This window comes from Pleurodeles waltl, chromosome 4_1, assembly GCF_031143425.1.
Source record: "Pleurodeles waltl isolate 20211129_DDA chromosome 4_1, aPleWal1.hap1.20221129, whole genome shotgun sequence".
Classification (NCBI taxonomy): domain Eukaryota; kingdom Metazoa; phylum Chordata; class Amphibia; order Caudata; family Salamandridae; genus Pleurodeles; species Pleurodeles waltl.
This window is the reverse complement of record NC_090442.1, coordinates 655,411,620-655,429,248: the sequence shown is the minus strand read 5'-3', so window position 1 is coordinate 655,429,248 and position 17,629 is coordinate 655,411,620. Positions and strand designations below refer to the sequence as shown.

The 17,629-nt window shown below is 42.0% G+C and overlaps 1 protein-coding gene across 4 annotated transcripts in view; it reads right to left on the bottom strand.

Annotated features, from left to right (window-relative positions):
• The window catches only part of TMCC3 (transmembrane and coiled-coil domain family 3), a 231,080-nt gene that overhangs the window by 30,208 nt on the left and 183,243 nt on the right, over positions 1-17,629 (bottom strand). For all 4 annotated transcript variants that reach the window (XM_069229109.1, XM_069229111.1, XM_069229110.1 and 1 more), the window contains one exon: positions 12,903-13,840. In XM_069229109.1, the coding sequence (XP_069085210.1) occupies positions 12,903-13,840 (938 nt within the window). The remainder of the gene's footprint in view (positions 1-12,902; positions 13,841-17,629) is intronic.

Here is a 17,629-nt window from a genome sequence, read left to right as displayed (position 1 = left end):
TGTCAGTTAACAAGAATTGGCCAGCAGTGTGCTTAACAGGGCTTAGTTCTGCAAGTGTATTTACGCCAAGTGCAAACCAAAGTACTTCTGTATTACTATTACGTATAACTATGGAGCAGAGAGCACTTGCTTGTTTTTATTTGGGTTTATAAACAACCATGATGTTTATACAGGACCACCTCCCAATTTGAAAAATGTAGAGGTAATGGGACTAAAGCCCTCATTACAAGTTTGGCGGGTGGCAGAGGCGTTGTTGGCGCTGTCAGCAGGCAGACCGTGGCGGCTCTGCCACAGTAATAATGTGGCGGTTGGACCACAAAACTTGTAATGAGGGCCAAAAAGTCTATCAGAAAGTATGTACAGTTTCTATCACTTGACATATTTCTATTAATTGGAAAAGAATCTTTAACAAACAGTACACTCCAAAATAGTAAGTGGACTGCACCTCAGTATTTTATAATTTAGCTCATGGAAGCATTAAGGATGCAGATTTCTCGGAAGGTCATTTAAATGGGAACAGAGCTTTAGTTTTGCTGAGGGTGCAGATTCGTTTTTAGTTTGTTGATTTCCCTACATTCCCAAGTGTGCAGAGCCACACACACTCCCCAGGGATGAATCTGCTCTGATAATTGGAGCTCTCAGAATTATCTGGGTTGAAGATTTGCATTAAACTTACTCAACAAAGTAACAAACGAGATGCCAGACTAGCAGCTGCACGACCAAGCCTGAATGATTAATTAAATACTTAGCTACTGCTAAAATCTCAACCATACACATTAGTAAGTTGAGCTAGCAAGTGGAGCACTTCTAAGCGCATCAGAAGCTAGGACTGATGACAAGAAAGTGAAGAAGGCTACGAAGAGAGACGATGACTGCTAACATCATACATGAGATTTTAGTGGGCTTTCAATGATTGATCCTGTATGGCTAGAGACTGCTGATTCCAAAGTTGAGGGAGAGCACAAAGAAGGTCATATCCACGATATGAGATTGTTTGAAGCAAGGGACAGCAAACACAAGCAGAGAACTTGATGAAGATGTGGAGGGGGATCATGGAGCGGGAGTCTTGAGAGAACAAACATGGGGCCAGAGAAGGCATAGTGAGACAGACTGCCTTTAATTACATCTGCACCAGAGATAATCAGTGAAGGGAACAGCGTGCACCAGACATAATAGAACTGAAAAAGATTGAATTAAAGTCTGATGGGGAGAACGGTAGTAGATGTTACCATAATCTAATATTTTATTCTGCAATAGAACCCTGCTCCCAGCAGAGAAGCCCCAAATGAAGAGAGATGAAATGTAAAATGTATCTCAGTTGTCCCATTTGTTGGAAGAAGGGGGCCAAAGAGCTCACTTCCTCAGAGATATTTATCTAAATTAAATCTAAAATTTTGAGCCCTTATCACAGGAAATGTGGAGATCTCTTCTATTTTGCCCAAAGGCATCATTCCATAATCTATCCCAGTCTAGGATAAACAGCTCTTTCATAATAGCTTTCGGCATTAGCGAATCATTGCTCATCTGAACATGGATGGATGTCTGACCAATGAGTTTCCTGAAGCACAGACAGACTAATTGGAGCGTAGGATAAGCTGGATGTCATCTGAAGACAAAGGCATACAGTGGGTTCATGTAAATATTAAAGAGAATGTGGGATAAGGAGGAAACCAGTGGGACTCCACAGGAGATAGGCAAATGCTGGCAGCAGATAGGCAGGAGCATCAGAGATGATGCCAGGGCCACTCCATGCAGGCCCTCTGCAACAAAAAATGTGAATATAAAGTAGTTCACTGTTTCGAAACTGGCAGAAATATATCCAAGAGTAAGGTCAACTGGATGATTGGTGATGAAGCTCAGACCTTTTCAGCCTCAGCCTTAATTGAAGTATGCGCATGATGTGAGTGAATACAGTGTTTACACAGACAAATCAGTAAACTCCTGTAAGTGCAGTGAAACATTTATATTCATTCAGGTCTGATCTGAACACCTAAATACAGATGCACTCATTGCTTATATTAGTATCAAAGCCTAGCACAAAATATGTCATGACTAGGAAATGTTAGACAAAACAAGTTGCTGTAGGGTGTAAATTTGCTGATGGTAAATTTTTTGGCCAAGTAAGATAATAGGTGGCGACTCTTCATGTTTGTACCATACTGCATGCCAGTATTTATGTAGCTCTTCACCCGCCATCAAGGTCACCTAGGGGGCCATTATGACCCCAGCGGTCGGTGTTATAGTGGCGGTAGTACCACCAACAGGCTGGTGGTACATACCGTCATATTATGAGATTGGCGGTTTGGCAAAAGTCAAACCGCCAATGTACCACACCGGCCATCACTAGGCCGCCCAGGGTAATAAGACCCCGCCCACCACCATGATTTCCGTGGCTTTTTTACCACCGTGATGTACACCATGGCAGTAGGCACTATCAGTGTCAGGAAATTCTTTCCCTGGCACTGATAGGGGTCTCCCCAGCCCCTCCCCCCTCCACAGAGTCCACCCCCAACCTACCCCTCCCCTCATGACATCCCCCCTGACATACACACACCTACAGGCACAGACATACACACAAACATCCACACACACTGACACACATCCATAGACACACGCATTCACACATCACAACATAAATCCACACTCACATCCATTCATGCACACAGGCATTCCAAACGCACGACACCCGCATCCACGCACACAGAAACATGCATACACAGTCACACACACAACCCCCCCTCCCTTGTCAGAGCACCCGACTTACCTGCTTGCAGGGGGTCCTCCGGCAGGAGACGGGACGTGGTGCTGCAGCCAGCAGCAGCATCCGCCAGCAGAACACCACCAGGCTGTATCATGCTTCACAATACGGTCGGTGGCAGTCTACTGGGGTGGCGCTGCTTACTGCCGTCCGCCGCCTTGAATGCAGCTCGAATTCCACCATCCTTATGGTGGAATTCCGGCTACGGTCATAATATGGTGGACAGCTGGTAGCCACGGCGATGGTCTTGTGGCGGCCGTCGCGGTAGGTGGCATTTACTGCCTATGTCATAATGAGGGCCAAAGTGTTTTGCTGGTAATCTGAGAAGTAGGAAACTCATTCAAACACATGGCTTGAAAGATTGTTAAGATGAATTTTGTAGAAAGCATTTGATTTAGTGCATGAGGTTCAGAGACATGGGGCCAGATGTAGCAAAGTTGGAAATTGCGACTTGCAAATTGCAAGTCGCAATTTTCAATGCAGAACGGTGTATCAGACACCGTCTGCGACTCGCTATGGGGTCGCAATGACCCACCTCATTAATATTCATGAGGTGGGTCGCAAATTGTGGCCCCATAGCGAGTCTAGGCACTCGCAAACATGGAGGCCTGCTGTCGTCAGCAGACCTCCATGTGCGTGACTGCTTTATCAATAAAGCCGTTTTTTTTTTTAAGTGTAGCCCGTTTTCCTTAAAGGAAAACGAGCTGCACTTAAAAATAAAAACGAAACCTTTAGTTTCGGTATTTTTTCAGGGCAGGTAGTGGTCCCTTGGACCACTACCTGCCCTGAAAACATTGTTTTGGGTCCATTCGCAAAGAAGAAGGGGTTCCATGGGGACCCCTTCCAATTTGCAAGTGCGTTACCATCCACTTGAAGTGGATGGTAACTGCGATACCATTTGCGACCGCATATGCGGTCGCAAATGGTATTGCATGCCACTCCGAATCGCAAATAGGAAGGGAACACCCCTTCCTATTTGCGATTCTGAAATGCATAACAATATGCATTTCTGCATAGCAAAGAGGCATTTGCGCCTCGCAAACGGACGCGCAAATCCTTTGCTACATCTGGCCCTTGGTTCCAACCTGAACTGCTCTTTAGAATGAAGCGACACAGAAAGGTACAGGAAAAGGCAGAGGCAGGTAGATGCCATTATTCTAAGCATTGACTACTGTACAGGTGTCCTACATATCACTGGAAAAAGTTACTATCTGAAATTCAAGGTGGTTGCCAATTATTCTTATTCTGGCAAAACAGTTTCAGAGATTACCCTTCTGGATTTAGAAAAAGCTTCCTCTAGTGCAAGATTTTCAGAAGGGAAGGTATGTCAAGGTTTTTGTGAATCTCAAATGAAGTGACCTAGCTCAGTAGGTTTGTAGCTTATGCTGAAGGATGAATAGCTCAATACCATGGATGGCCTGATGTGTGAAGCACATTGCCTGAAATGTGATGCTTGTGTGATTAACTAAAAGAAGAAAGCTGGCGTGATGACTTGTGAATAGGCAGATTGAACTCTGAATGACTGGATTGTGATGTAGCTGAAATGTTATTGCTACTTTAATGTCACAATATTCATCTATATGTGAAAGATTGCATTTTATTGTTTGAAGTTCTAACAGGTTAACTGTAAAGTGGTGCACTGAAAGACTATATTGAAGTGCATTCACTGCAGAATAGTCATCTAAAGTGATAAGGTAAAGCCCTAAAAATTTAAGTATAATCAATTATTCAATTCCGTGTGTTTCTTCATGATGCTAATTGTTAGTTGGTACTAAAACAATGAATTTCTAGAAGGAAATGTTTTACATGTTATGGCAAAAATGTAGTTCTCAATCTTACTTACAGAGATGTATTAACAAAGTTATTTAGTTTTAAAATCACTGTAACATGAACACTGACCAAGCTTATTAATGATGAATTCAGAATTTTGAATGTTATATGTGCCTTGCTTCAGATAAATGAATGTGCCATTTTTAATTCAGTTTAGTTAGCCTATGTGAGTCTTACAAGACCCTGTTTCATAAAACGTGTGTAAAAAATGTTTAGTCATTCTTGCTAACGTGTCATTTCTTTCAGACTTTCTTCTCATAGAATGTTAGCCTGGAACTAGATGTCCTATTGTTTTATGCGTGGTGAGCCTGCGAAAGCAACTTTGAATCTGGTACATCGAGGAACTGTGGAAATGGACAATATACAATAGTTTCAAATCGTACAACAGAGGAAAATGGATGCCTTCCCTATGTTAGTAATGGGAATCTTTCCTGATGTTTCAAATGACTGTCATGTAATGGATTATGATTGGACAGTTCAACCTTCTGATTCGTGTGGTGTGAAGGACGGATAAATGATTGTGCACTTTGAACTCGAATATACTGATATACCATCGCCCAGATGAACTTCAGTCATTCCATTTTTTACCTCCTTGGACTTTGAGAGGTACAGACGTCTTTGCCCTTCCCCTGCACCCTCCCTAATGCTGAGATGAGTAGACTTAGATTTTTCTATTGACCCATGAGAAGACTCTTTTTTTAACAAAATATGTTTTATTTAAAGAGAGGTCGGGGTACAGCAAACACATTAATATTGTAGACCTTTATAGAGTAAACATAACAGTGACAGTAGTTACCATCCATAGAGGAAAGTATTGACCAGAACAGGACAACGCTTTATGGCCTGAAGTCACATCCAGTGGAAAGTGGCAACCACAGCATCCCCACAATTGCAAGGCAGTGCATGTTATTACGACCAAATGTCCACGCCACCCCTGACGTTGCACTAATGGCCCCAGATCCTCTCCCACTTCTTGGGCATCCCCGGCTCTGGTATACCACCTTCTCCACCCTCTGGCACCGTCCAGGTCCAATTCGAACTCCCTTAGTAGCGAAGGCAAGCACTTGCCCCATGCCCGTGCAATGTTTCGTTTGGCCACACCAACTGACAGTGTAGCCCAAATTTTTGAATACTTTGGCCATTGTTCCTCCAGTGTAATATGCAATAAGGTCCACTTGTCAGTCATGGGGACATCAAGCTCCAGGACCTGAGAGATCCTGTCGGTGACTGCCTTCCAGTACATCTGGATCACTGGGCATGTCCATAGGATAAAGAAGAAGAAACCGTCCCGCCCACATCCTCGAAGGCATAACGATGTATCAGCCTTCTAGATCCTATAAAGGAGGGTCCTAGAGTAATAGGATCTGTGTAGGATTCTCAATTGTATGAGCCAAAACCTTGCTCGGATAGCTATCGCTTGTGGACTCTGCAATTCTTTTATTCAGTCATAATCTAACCCACCCAGGTCCCGGGCAATGCCTAACTAAGGGACCCTAGTGGTTCAGGGCAATTGTTTATTAGTTTCTTGTCGATTATTCAGATAGCCTTGTCTGGTATGAGATTTGTAAGTAGTCTGTCTTCGAACGAGGTAGCGGCTTGTAGTTGCTCCCCTTCTATCATACGGCACCGTAGAGCATGGCCTAGCTGGAGATATTTATACCATTCAGTCTCAGCCAGTTTGTATTCCTGAAAGAGAGACTCAAATGGCATGAGTGACTAGTTTCTCCAGATATCACCCAGTCACTCGATTCTGATCAACACCCACTTCGAGAAGCCTGCCAGGCCACCCACTTCTTTTCCCAGAGGGGTGTAATTTCAGTAACTATGCCTTTCGATCACAGTGCATTGTTTGCCTCCCTCCAGACCCTCACCACGAACCAGGTGTGAGCTGGCAGCTCAGTCTCCATGCAACACCTGTACAGGGTTGTCATATGTGCCCTTGCTCCCATCACTGTCCTGTCTATTCAATATGGTGACTCCCTGCGGTCCACGAAGACCAATCATTTATTGTTGCGAGGCTGAGTAGTCTTTAATACCATCAAGGACCGTCAGTCCCACGTCATATACCTGTCTCTGGAATCTACATAGGGCAATTTGTGGGGCTGTACCATTCCATAGGAGGAGACTGAGTGACTGATCAATCTATTGGAAAAGCTCCAGTGGAATCCTGTACGGTGTGTTCTGGAAGATGTAAAGGAGATGGGAAAGTGAGAACATTTTATAGAGTGCTGCTCTTCCTATCAATGACATGGGTAATGACCTCCAGTGTGCTACATCGTTGTGAAGGAGGTCTATCTGAGTTAGTAGGTTTTTTGTAAGGAAGTCTTGTGGGTCCCTCATGATGTGGACCCTAAGATACTTAATGCTATAGAATGCCACTGGTGCCTCACAACCTGAGGGGAGATGTGGGGGACCTCCCACCAGTGGAAAGACCACTTCATATGTTACCCTGAGTAATCTCCAAAGATCTGGAATATCTGGTAGATCCTATCAAATGAGAGGCTTGGTTGGGAAGGGAGAGCAGCACATCATTGGTGTAAAGAGCAATATGTTTCACCCAGCTGAAGTTCATACTCACCCCCTGTACCAATGGGTCCTGCGGCACCCAGGTTGTGAGCGGCTCCAGAGCCAGCATGAAAATCATGGTGGAAAAAGGGCAGCTCTGTCTCTGTCCTGTGTAAGGGGAATATGCGGGAGACCGCACCATTATCTTTGACCCTCACCAGTGGTTTTTGATAGAGGAGTTTAAGCCAATTACAAAATGTTGGTCCAAATCCCAATTTTGACAGTGCTATGACCCGTGAAGACTTTTGACCAAGCTTCTGACATGCTGACACCTTTCCTTTTTATTCTTTTGTCAACTTTAGTTCGCTTTATCCTGCCCCAGATGTTGTTAATTCAAATTGTTTTTGTCATTTTTCCTTTTTGTACCCATGCCTCGTAGACCAGCAGAAGCAGAAATTGGACTTTGCGCCTTTAAGGGATCCCACCTGTTTAGAGACTTAATTGGATAGTGAGATTATGAAAATGCTTTGAAGAACTGGCTAAAGTTTATTCTCAGAATGCCAAGTTCTCGTTCTTATGTTCTGTTTCTCATTAATACAACTTTTAGTCTGTTGGATATTAGTTAAGCTTTGGTTGTTCCCTAGACTTGGACATCTGATGGTAATCCTGTATCTCAATGGCCTTATCTTGAGAATTGTCTACATTAGGTTAAGTCTGAAATTGTAATAAAACTCTTTAACTTGATTTTGACTTGGGTTTTCCATGTATGACCAAACTGGTCATACTGTAAATTTTAATGTTTGATTTGATTGTGCATGCTGACTTTGTCTCCACCCCTCCAGCTAGGGTGAACAGATCAGTCAACCTCATTTAGAGCACATCTGAGATGCTCCATCAGGTGCACATAGGATGAGAAGTGAATTGTTGGGGTGACTTACAGTCAGGAGAATGGCATGGACAGCATCTGGAGATTCTTCAAAAGCTGAGTATTCATCTGTGTCTCAGGGTTATTCTCACCAAAACAGAAGCTTCTCTGGAGTTCGGGTGAGGAGCTCAAAGCACCATGCAAAATAGTATTTTTGGTGTTACATTACTTCTAATGTTCTGATTCCGGAGCAGTTTTTATTACAATGTTGTTTGTTTTCAATATTAACACTTAATGCCTGGTGAGAGTGGTCCCTTAGCCAAAGAAGGAAAAGACAAGATTCCCAGATACCTCATCTATTGTCTATCACCTTAAGAAACATCAGGTTGTATTGAATGATGAAATTCCATGACACCAACTCTCTGGTTGATGAAGTATCTAGTGGGGAATTATATTTAATTGGACAGTTCTGATTTTTTCAGCATTCATTTGTAGTTCGAATTTAGGCACCCAAATATCCATTTACTTTATCGCTATGATGCAAGATTTTATGGCAAAACAGTAGGTCAGCATCATGCGTTAACTTTTATTTACCCCTTATGAGCAGCAAGACTTAAATCACATCATAATAAATCAGAATCTTCACTTATTCTTCCTCTTTTGTTTGCTGCTTTAGAGCAGATAGGTATAATTAGCTAAGAGAAGATTTTAAGTGTGTGCCTGGATGGATATTCATGTAATAAGTGAGTATGGATTACTCAATTTATGAGCAGTAGGCTGCTTTAACTGAAAACAGGTTGACAGTGGAATATATTTGTATAGTAAGCTTAATAAGTTGTGCAGGTTTACATATTGCAATAAGAGCATTAACTACAGTAGTATAGTAGATTAAGAGATTTTATTTGATATATGACCATAAGAATCAGACAAGCAGTCTTGTTTCTATGGAAGTTAGACGTGCATTTAGCAACAAAACGCTTCAGCAAGTGCTCATTGCAGGAAACTGAAAAACTGTGATTGTGAATGTTGAAGTTGAAAATAAAAGGAAATGGAAGGGAAATATAAGTGAAAATACATAAACTATGAGTACAATTCCAAACAGGGACATTAGATTGAAATATGACAGAGCAGAAGAATGGGGAAACAAGCTAGAAGAGCAATATAAGAAAAAAATAACACAGGAACTGCATGATGCAAGCAGGTAGCAAAAAGGGAATTAACAACTTTGGATAAGGAAGAATATTTTTCTATATTAGAAGAGGAGGGAATTAAATAGAGGTCCAGGGGGCAAATGTATTATCAGAAAAGGAGACATATGGGTGCTACATCCAACAAGAAGAAAGTTGTAAGCTGCTCAAAAAGATTTGGTGCCCAAAGAGGAACACAGAAAGGGCAAGTTAACAATGAAAGTGAGGAAATTCCAATGGGTAAATTGGAACAGACAGGTGATGCAACCAATATGGATGAGTATATCCTGAATTTAGATTATAAGAGTTGTAGAGATGATGAATTTGGTGAAGGTGCAATTTGTAAGTCTAAAGAGACAAAATCAGTTATGAATCCTTATGAGAAACATTATTTGATCCAAGTGATATAAGGCACCCAAAGGGTGGCTGAATATATAAAGCATTGGATAAGAAAGTCTCTAGAAAAGGAGGAAAGGAATATAATGAGGTCAGAGTGCTCTCAACCAGTGATAGATGAGAAGGTGGCTATTATCCCTAATTTGGATCCAGAGTTAGTCACTTACTATTTGAATAAGTAGTGAGCCAAGGAAAGGCTTGGAAAGACCACTGAAGCAATGTCAGGATAGGGTTCTAGATATTCTGGGATTGTTAGCAAAAATCTTTCATTTAGTTAAAGAGGCTTACTAGAAGGGGGTGATTTAAATATTCTCACCATATAGTATCATACATGGAATATGTCATTGTGAGCAACTATGAAGGCATTATTTCTGTTCTCTGTAGTCCGTTTTGTGGATATTGAACTTTCTAATTCTAGAGATTTAGGGCCAGATGTATGACCTTTTGTTTTGCAAATTTGCGAGTGGCCAAACAAAATGTACAACAGTTTTAACCACACTGTTTGCAATTCCCAAATGAGTCCCAAGGGACCTGCCTCATGAATATTCAGGAGGCAGGTCGCAATTTGCAACCCATTTGGAAATCGACACACTTCCTTAAAGGAAAATGGGGTGCATTTCAAAAATGAAAATGAAATGTTTTCTTTACACAAACATTTTTGCTATCTTTCACAAAGGACCCCTTTCGGACCCCTTCTTGTTGGCAAGTGGGTTAGGACCAGTTTGGAATTGATGTTAACTGTGATTGTTTTGCAAATGCATTCACTGTCACAAAACAATCATACATACCAACGCGAGTTGAAATTTGGAAAGGGATGCCCTTGGGACGCCCCTTCCTAATTACGAGCCGCAATCCCAACTTTGGAAGTCGGTAACTGGATATCGACTCGCAAAATAGGGATGATACATTGTACAAGGCCATTTTGCGGTTGCAAGCAGCGATTTTACTATCATCCAAGGCTTGAAACAATATGATCACATAACTCTCATCCTGATGGAACTCCACAGACTTCCCTTTCCTTTGCCACCCAACACCAACTTCAAAAGCCAGCTGCATAATTTATAAAGCTATGACGACCAGCAAACCTGCTTATCTTGCAGACAATCTCGCTATCTCTGGTGGATCACACCTGAAGCCAGGAGGCCGTCGGGCTGCAGACTAAAAAGAGCATAAACATGAAAAAGCAAGATAGCAGGCCTTTTCACTAAATATGCACCCAGAATCTGGAACTTCATCTACTTATCCATCAGGACTGCCCCAAAGCTTCTTGAGTTTAGGAAGTTGGAGACTCACCTCTTTAAAGAACACTCATTACAATGCATTAAGTATTCAAAACCCAGCTTTCTCTCTTATTATTTTTGAGTTTATGATCTGTGACTATGTACAGTGCTCCTCTGCCTTTTGGCTAGGTTTGTTCTATAGATATCAGATATACTTAAATATGTGCATCAAACTATAGAGTAACAAACATAAGGAGTCATGAAATAAAAGGGAGAGGATAGGAGGTCCCAATCTCAACAGTTCTAGTAGTTTTGACAAGTTTAATATGATGTAGCCAGAGCCACCAATCCTGTGGAACACACTTAAAAGTGTAATTGTGGTCCCGGCTTTTATGGAACAAATGGTTCTTGCCTATAAATGATGGGACTTCACCTAACCCAGTATATGTGGTAAAAACATAAGACTCAAAATCGCCAAGGACATGCCCTTAGAGACACGAATAGCACTTTACAGTCTGCATGCTCCTACCAAATTAAACTCCACAGGAAAAGTCTGTCTCATACCGTCTGTTTTTCGGGCTGTGGTGGTTGAATCATTCAGCCCTTTCCATGATTAGCTATGTCAATGTCTGTTAATTGGGCTTGCCTGAAAAAAAGGAAATTGTACCTTTTTAAGAGAAAGGAGAACTGGCACATCTTTCACTCCTCTTCTAACGAGGTATGCTCTAGTACATGGGGAGCCTTAGGAGTCGGACACACCTGACAGAGAATCTCTTGTCTGTAGGTTAGGATAAATAGAGTCCCACCTTTGGACCCAAATCAGTAAGCACACACAATTTGGTACTTTACTTTCATGAAATGATTTATCTGTTAGTACTTGCCTATAAATCATTCATAAAAGAATGATTATTATTATAGATATCACAGACAATAATAGGCAGATCAAGACAAATGTTAGATATGCCCCATCATATTTCATCACACATCCCTAAGCTGTTAATATATTATCCTCAAATACCTCGAATGTTTAAATATTGTAAGTCATCTAACTTTTATGGCTGTATTGATTTATTAAGCCTAAGTAATGCCAATCTCCAAACGGTTTCCCTGCATACCTTATGTTGCCATCTGGTCAGCAGCCGGAAATACAGCCCTTCAGTATCAGCAACCCATCCATGTGTCTAACTCTGGTTACTCGTACCTTGTATACCTTTATCACTAATGATGCCTCATACAGCGAGGAGAGATCAACTGTGCTTGGATGCTACTCTGCTAATAAAATGAGAAAACAATGGCCTTTCGCTGAAGCATGCCGAAGCTAATGCTACGTTTTCTTCTTTCCAAGACAGATCTCTGCAAGGGCATCCTCAGTTACAGCCGAAATAACAATATATACGTCATAGAAGTGGAAGGTTTTCCTTCTATGTCTTGTTAGTTTGAAAGGTGTCAGAAAAAGTGTTGGCCAAGCACACATGTGTTAGATTTACCAGTCAGGTAGTCTGCTTTTGTAGGACCTACGCTGGTTACACACATTCTCTAATATTAACTACAGTCATGTATGCATGCAAGAAAGACTGTCTTGCATGTAACATCACACAAAAGCCCTGCCACACACAAAACAGCACAATGACACCTCAACACAATACATTACAGTAACACAATAGCAGACTTTTACAACAGCCAAGCAATGAGCCCTCAAGTAAAAAAACAAAACTGAAAAAAGCACAATTATAACTCAGCACAATAACACCTGCCATATTTTTGCCTCCTAAGTCTCCCATAAGCAGGTATCTTCGTTTAAGGTGTTGCTCTAACTTAACTCCTGTCTAGTTAAAATTCTATTTAAATGTGCAAGAATGATTTCATAATATGGTGCAAAAGATGACTGCATGAAGCACTGCCTTAGTTATGAGCAAGGCCATGTGATCCAGGCCGTGTACTCTGTAGGTCTTGATCAGCTTCTGCCCCAAATTTCACTTATTTAAACAACACCAGGGGCATTAAATGTTTTTTGGAACCTTGTGAAGATGTTTGGTAATCATTGAAAATATAGTCCTCTTTGTACATCGGTACATTTATTACAATTCTATAAACAGCCACATTTTCCAAACACAAATATAACTGGGAATTAAAATTGGTACCTGTATCGTTCTTCTTGTAAGGTTTGAGACATAAACCCGTATTCTCTTTTAAACTGTACTTTCATAGACTCAATGTCTTCTGCCAGCTGAGACTGCCCTTCTTTAATCTCCCGCAGTTCCTCCAGGATCATAGAGAGCTTCCCTTGACTGTCAAGAGTGCTGGTCCTTCCGGTCCCAAAAGAATGATTTCCATTACTGTCCGCAGACCCAGAGGTTCCACTAGAGCAGTCCTCATCACTGCCGTATTTTGGTTTCGTCCCAATGGTGGCGCTGCCACTCAGGTTCCTCGAGCTACCTTGTGGATGGAAGCCCTCAAGGTCATTCTTCAGGTGAGAAATATTGTCCGCGCTGCCAAATTTATTACGTATGAGATTTGCAAACTCCCTCGATTTACTGAAAACAAACATAGGCGGTGTCAAAGATACCCCAGGCACGCCAGCCTTGGTGTTTTCAGAGGGGCCTGCAGATGGCGCACTAGAGTTAAGGACGCTGTTGACACTACTGTTGACATCTTTCAAGGAATGCTGAAGATCTTTAAGGTTGTCTTTGGAAGACTCCTTGGCACTTCTTAGAGAAATGTTTTGCTCAGTCTCTTTCAATTTTTTGTGGTACTGCTCCAGTTTCTTCTGCAGCTGTGCGATGGAGTGAGCAGACTTCTGGTTCTTCTTCTCAAAGACCTGCTTGATGCGCCCGGCTTGTTGCTTGTCTGCGCTGTTCACCAGCTTCAAGTATTCTGCTACATTTTCATCCCGAGCGCTTTGCTCAATTTTGATCTGCTCGGTGACTTTTAAGATCTTCTGCTTCAAGGAATCAGTGTTTTGCTTTACTTTGTGAAAGTCAGCAATGCCATCCGGTATGTCAAAGTTCAGGTTGGTATCTGAGCCCCCTCGTCGAATGTTAGGTGGTAAACTAAGGGTTTTCATTTCAGACCTTTCCACCTAAAAAAAGGTATATATAGAAATGTTATGCAAATGATAAAGATAATGGACATTTCATTTGAAAATTCATAATAATAAGCAAGGGTTTGCTACTGTTAAACCGCAGTGATTTTGGCTCGCGAATTACTCATTTGACACAAAATAAAGTTAAATGTATCAGTTCAGACATCTGAGTGAACATCAGATTCGTATTCTTGATTCTTTATCCATTCTGAGCCATCCTCCTTTTTGTCCTGCTAATAAAGCATTTGTATTCATTTAGCTATTGACTCTACATAATCGTGCACTGCTTCAACATGAGCAATACTTCCCCTATTTAGATATTCTACTGTCACATATTGCTGCAGGTTCGCTCTATAGACAGCGGCAGCCGTGCATCTTAGGAGGAGTGGTAGGCGGGGTGGTGGCAGTGATGGGGGGAAATAAAAGAATCATTTTTTAAAAACCTTAGCGTTCTAATGCAGATGCTGCCTGCTGCCTCCCTACTCTTCTCTCCTGGTGTCCCGGTAGTCCCTGGGGCATCAGCACAGGCTCCCCACGCAATCCTGGTGCTGCTGTCATGCTATTTCTAGCATGAGAGCAATGTCAGGATTGGTCTGCCACCCAGGCTGTGCACGGGGGTCTGTGCAACACAGCCGGGTTAGAGAAACCTAAGTGCGCATGTCTGTTTGGCCAGCCAAAGGCCTAGCAAACTGACATTCGCACTTAGTGCACTCCACTCCTCATCCCCCCTCCCATGGCCCAGCCCTGCTCCTCCCTCACATCCTGGCTGAGCCAGCAGCTGAAAAATAAAACAATAGTAAAATATTGGCAGTCAGTGGAGTGATGCTCCTTCGCCATTGCGAAGGAGCCGCCCCTGTCTATAGAGTCTGGGTTACCACTTTGGTAGCAGTTTCAGTCGTTCACAAGGAAATACATAAAAATCATGTATAGAGTAAAAGGTTTGGGGATTGGATATTGTTCTTTTTTTTATTTGAACGTCCACTACTCTGCAGTGTACTAGAGGTGTGATCTGGGTTTTCAGGCGCATGCAGGCAGTAGAAAAGGGGTAAGCAGCTGTTACTTCTAATGTTGGTCTTACTTTTGGTTTTCAGTTAGGCTGAATTGACTGTAACCGAATACATTTTGAATGTTTCTAGCAGTGAGTCTCCAAATAAGTTAATTTATCTATGCAAGTGAGCATTAAATGGTGCCTGCTTCTGTTCTTATTGTTGCAGAACTTGAAGGGGAAGTTCTGACTGGGCTGATGAACATCTGTGTTTGTTTAATGCTCAGATACCAGACCAAGCATTTACTAGCATGGCAAACTCATCAGGTCAGGCAGGTCCAACTAGAAGAGAACCAGAATTACACATCCTAAACTGAAGCACATTTCTGAATTTAAACTGAGTTTGACCTCCAGTTGAATACAGCTCGAACTGGATTCATTCTGGTCTCTAAGTTGCAGAGCCTGTCTTTTCTTCATAAATTGATGCTTCTCTTGAACCTGGTTGATTTTATTTTTGGATTCAGGTAGTAGAATGACTACACCATGGGTTGCATTATGAAGAGTGCCCCGCAACGTTTTGATGCTACAGGAGGGGGTCACAGACTCTTGAACAACCCCTTCTGCAATACAGATTGCACTGGCACAATATGTCGGGCTGGTGCAATCCTGAGGGGAGGGGTGGGGAATACACCGTGCCTTTGTGCTCCATTATAAACATGGGCACAAGTGCAAAGGAGCTGTCAGGGTATCCACTGACTGTGTGCCACGCATAAGGTGGCACACAGTCATTGCATCCACAGAGGGTGCCTCCTGACAGAATCACTCCTTCATATTGTGCAGCAATATAAACAGTACCAGACACGATTCAGCAGGCACTTGCATAATTATCTTCCTGGGAAACAAACTGATAGAACTATGCAACATGTATTCAGTCACTGTTAATTTAGTGTCTCTTAAAAACAAAACTAAATCAAACAGTAGCAGCTGCTCTCTCACCACCAATCAGTAATCAGTAACTTTCAATGAAGGCAGGGAAATGGGGGCCTGTGCCCCCCCACCCCCAGATATCTTCTTGCATGCTGATACAGTCAATTATTGCAGTGGTCCCCAATCTTTTGACTTACGTGTACCCTAACCTTATTATTACTGGAATCCAGGGAACCCCACTAAATCATTATTTGAATCTGGGGACCCCATAGTGAGTCATTACTGGAATCCGGGGACCCTGGCTTAAACACTGTCGATGATTTGAACGCAAAACAATACACAAAGAATACAGAAATAAGCATTCATGAAATACATACACAAGTGATAACATGTTTTATTTAATTTGGAAACAAATAAATAAAGAAAATAACAAAATGTAATTTTAAAAGAAGGCTGCAGCTTTTCTATATTTAATTGAAGCCACACTTCGCCCATATTGCATTCTGTTTGATGCACCTGCGCTGCTCCCACAAATCAATCTGAGGATACAAATTTAATTTTTAGCCCCCAATTTCAAATTCCTTGACGTTTGCAGTACATTTTAAAATTTTCATTTGTACACTTAGCCATATTATTTGTCCACAATGTATTAATCTGTTATTGTTATTTAATTTTCTAAGCAGCTACACACTTCTTGAGGAAGCTTCATGGAGCCCCAGATTGGGAACCACTGACTATCTGCACCCGTGCGCCGAGGGCTCTCTGCCTCCATTGAACTGGAAGCGGTGTCCTGGCATACAAGTCTAAGGCTTCAAACAGCCAGCCCGCCTTTCACTAATATGGTGTCCCCTGGTCTGTTGAGAGCTTGCTGCTGCCCTGGGGGCAGTTCATTACATGTAAGAGTGCACTCTGTTAAATGTGCATTGCAGGGCAGACCAGGAAAGTGCAACCTTTATAAAATACGACTGCTGGTCTCATAGTAAACGGTCAGCAACATGACAAACCATGTGAAATAGATTACGTTGAGTCTATTGCTACCTCATGGCAACAGAGATATCTTGACCACTGTGGTCCACCTAATCACAGAGGCGTTAACTCCTCTGTGGAAAGCATCCGGGTTCCTGTAGAGCAGCATCATAGGTTATACAAATCATTAAAGGCCCCCTCATTTTTTAATACATTCACACAACCACACAAAGTGCTGAATCAGACACCAAGATCGCAATGCAAAAAACTTTCCAGGCACAGATCAGTTATTTTCTGTGTATCAAATTGTGGTAAATTCTAGGGCAATGAAATATTAGATGGACACCTAGATCACAACCAGCATGTAGGTAAACTAGATGGGCATCGCCATTTCAGATGCGAGGTAGAAAATGCTTCTTTAGCTTACGGTGGTAAAAAAAAATTCTAGCACAAACCATGCTAGGATATACATGCATTTTTCTCACAGGAACATGTAACAAGGGGAGCCTGGGTTGTGAAAGCATCTATTTAAACCATGGCTGATGGACTATCCCAACATTGGCTGTGAGGCAGGTACCAGGGAAAAAAGTGTGTGTTCCTAGTGATGTCAGCTCAGCAAAGAAGCATTTGTAATGCAATCGGTCTCGCATTTGCTAGAGTTAGAGCTATTGGTGCTGTAAATGACAATATTTTTTACCCATATGTTTTGGATTTGAATGGAGTGGATGCGTGTGGTGTGGAATTATGTGGGTTACGTTGTGTTATGTTAAACTATGCAAAGTTGTATTATGTTACGCTATGTTGTGTTTTGTTATGCTATTTTGTATGTTGTGTTATGTTATGCTGTGCTACGTTGTCCTATGTTGTGTTATGCTATAGTAGGCTATGTTGTCTTACGTTATGTTATG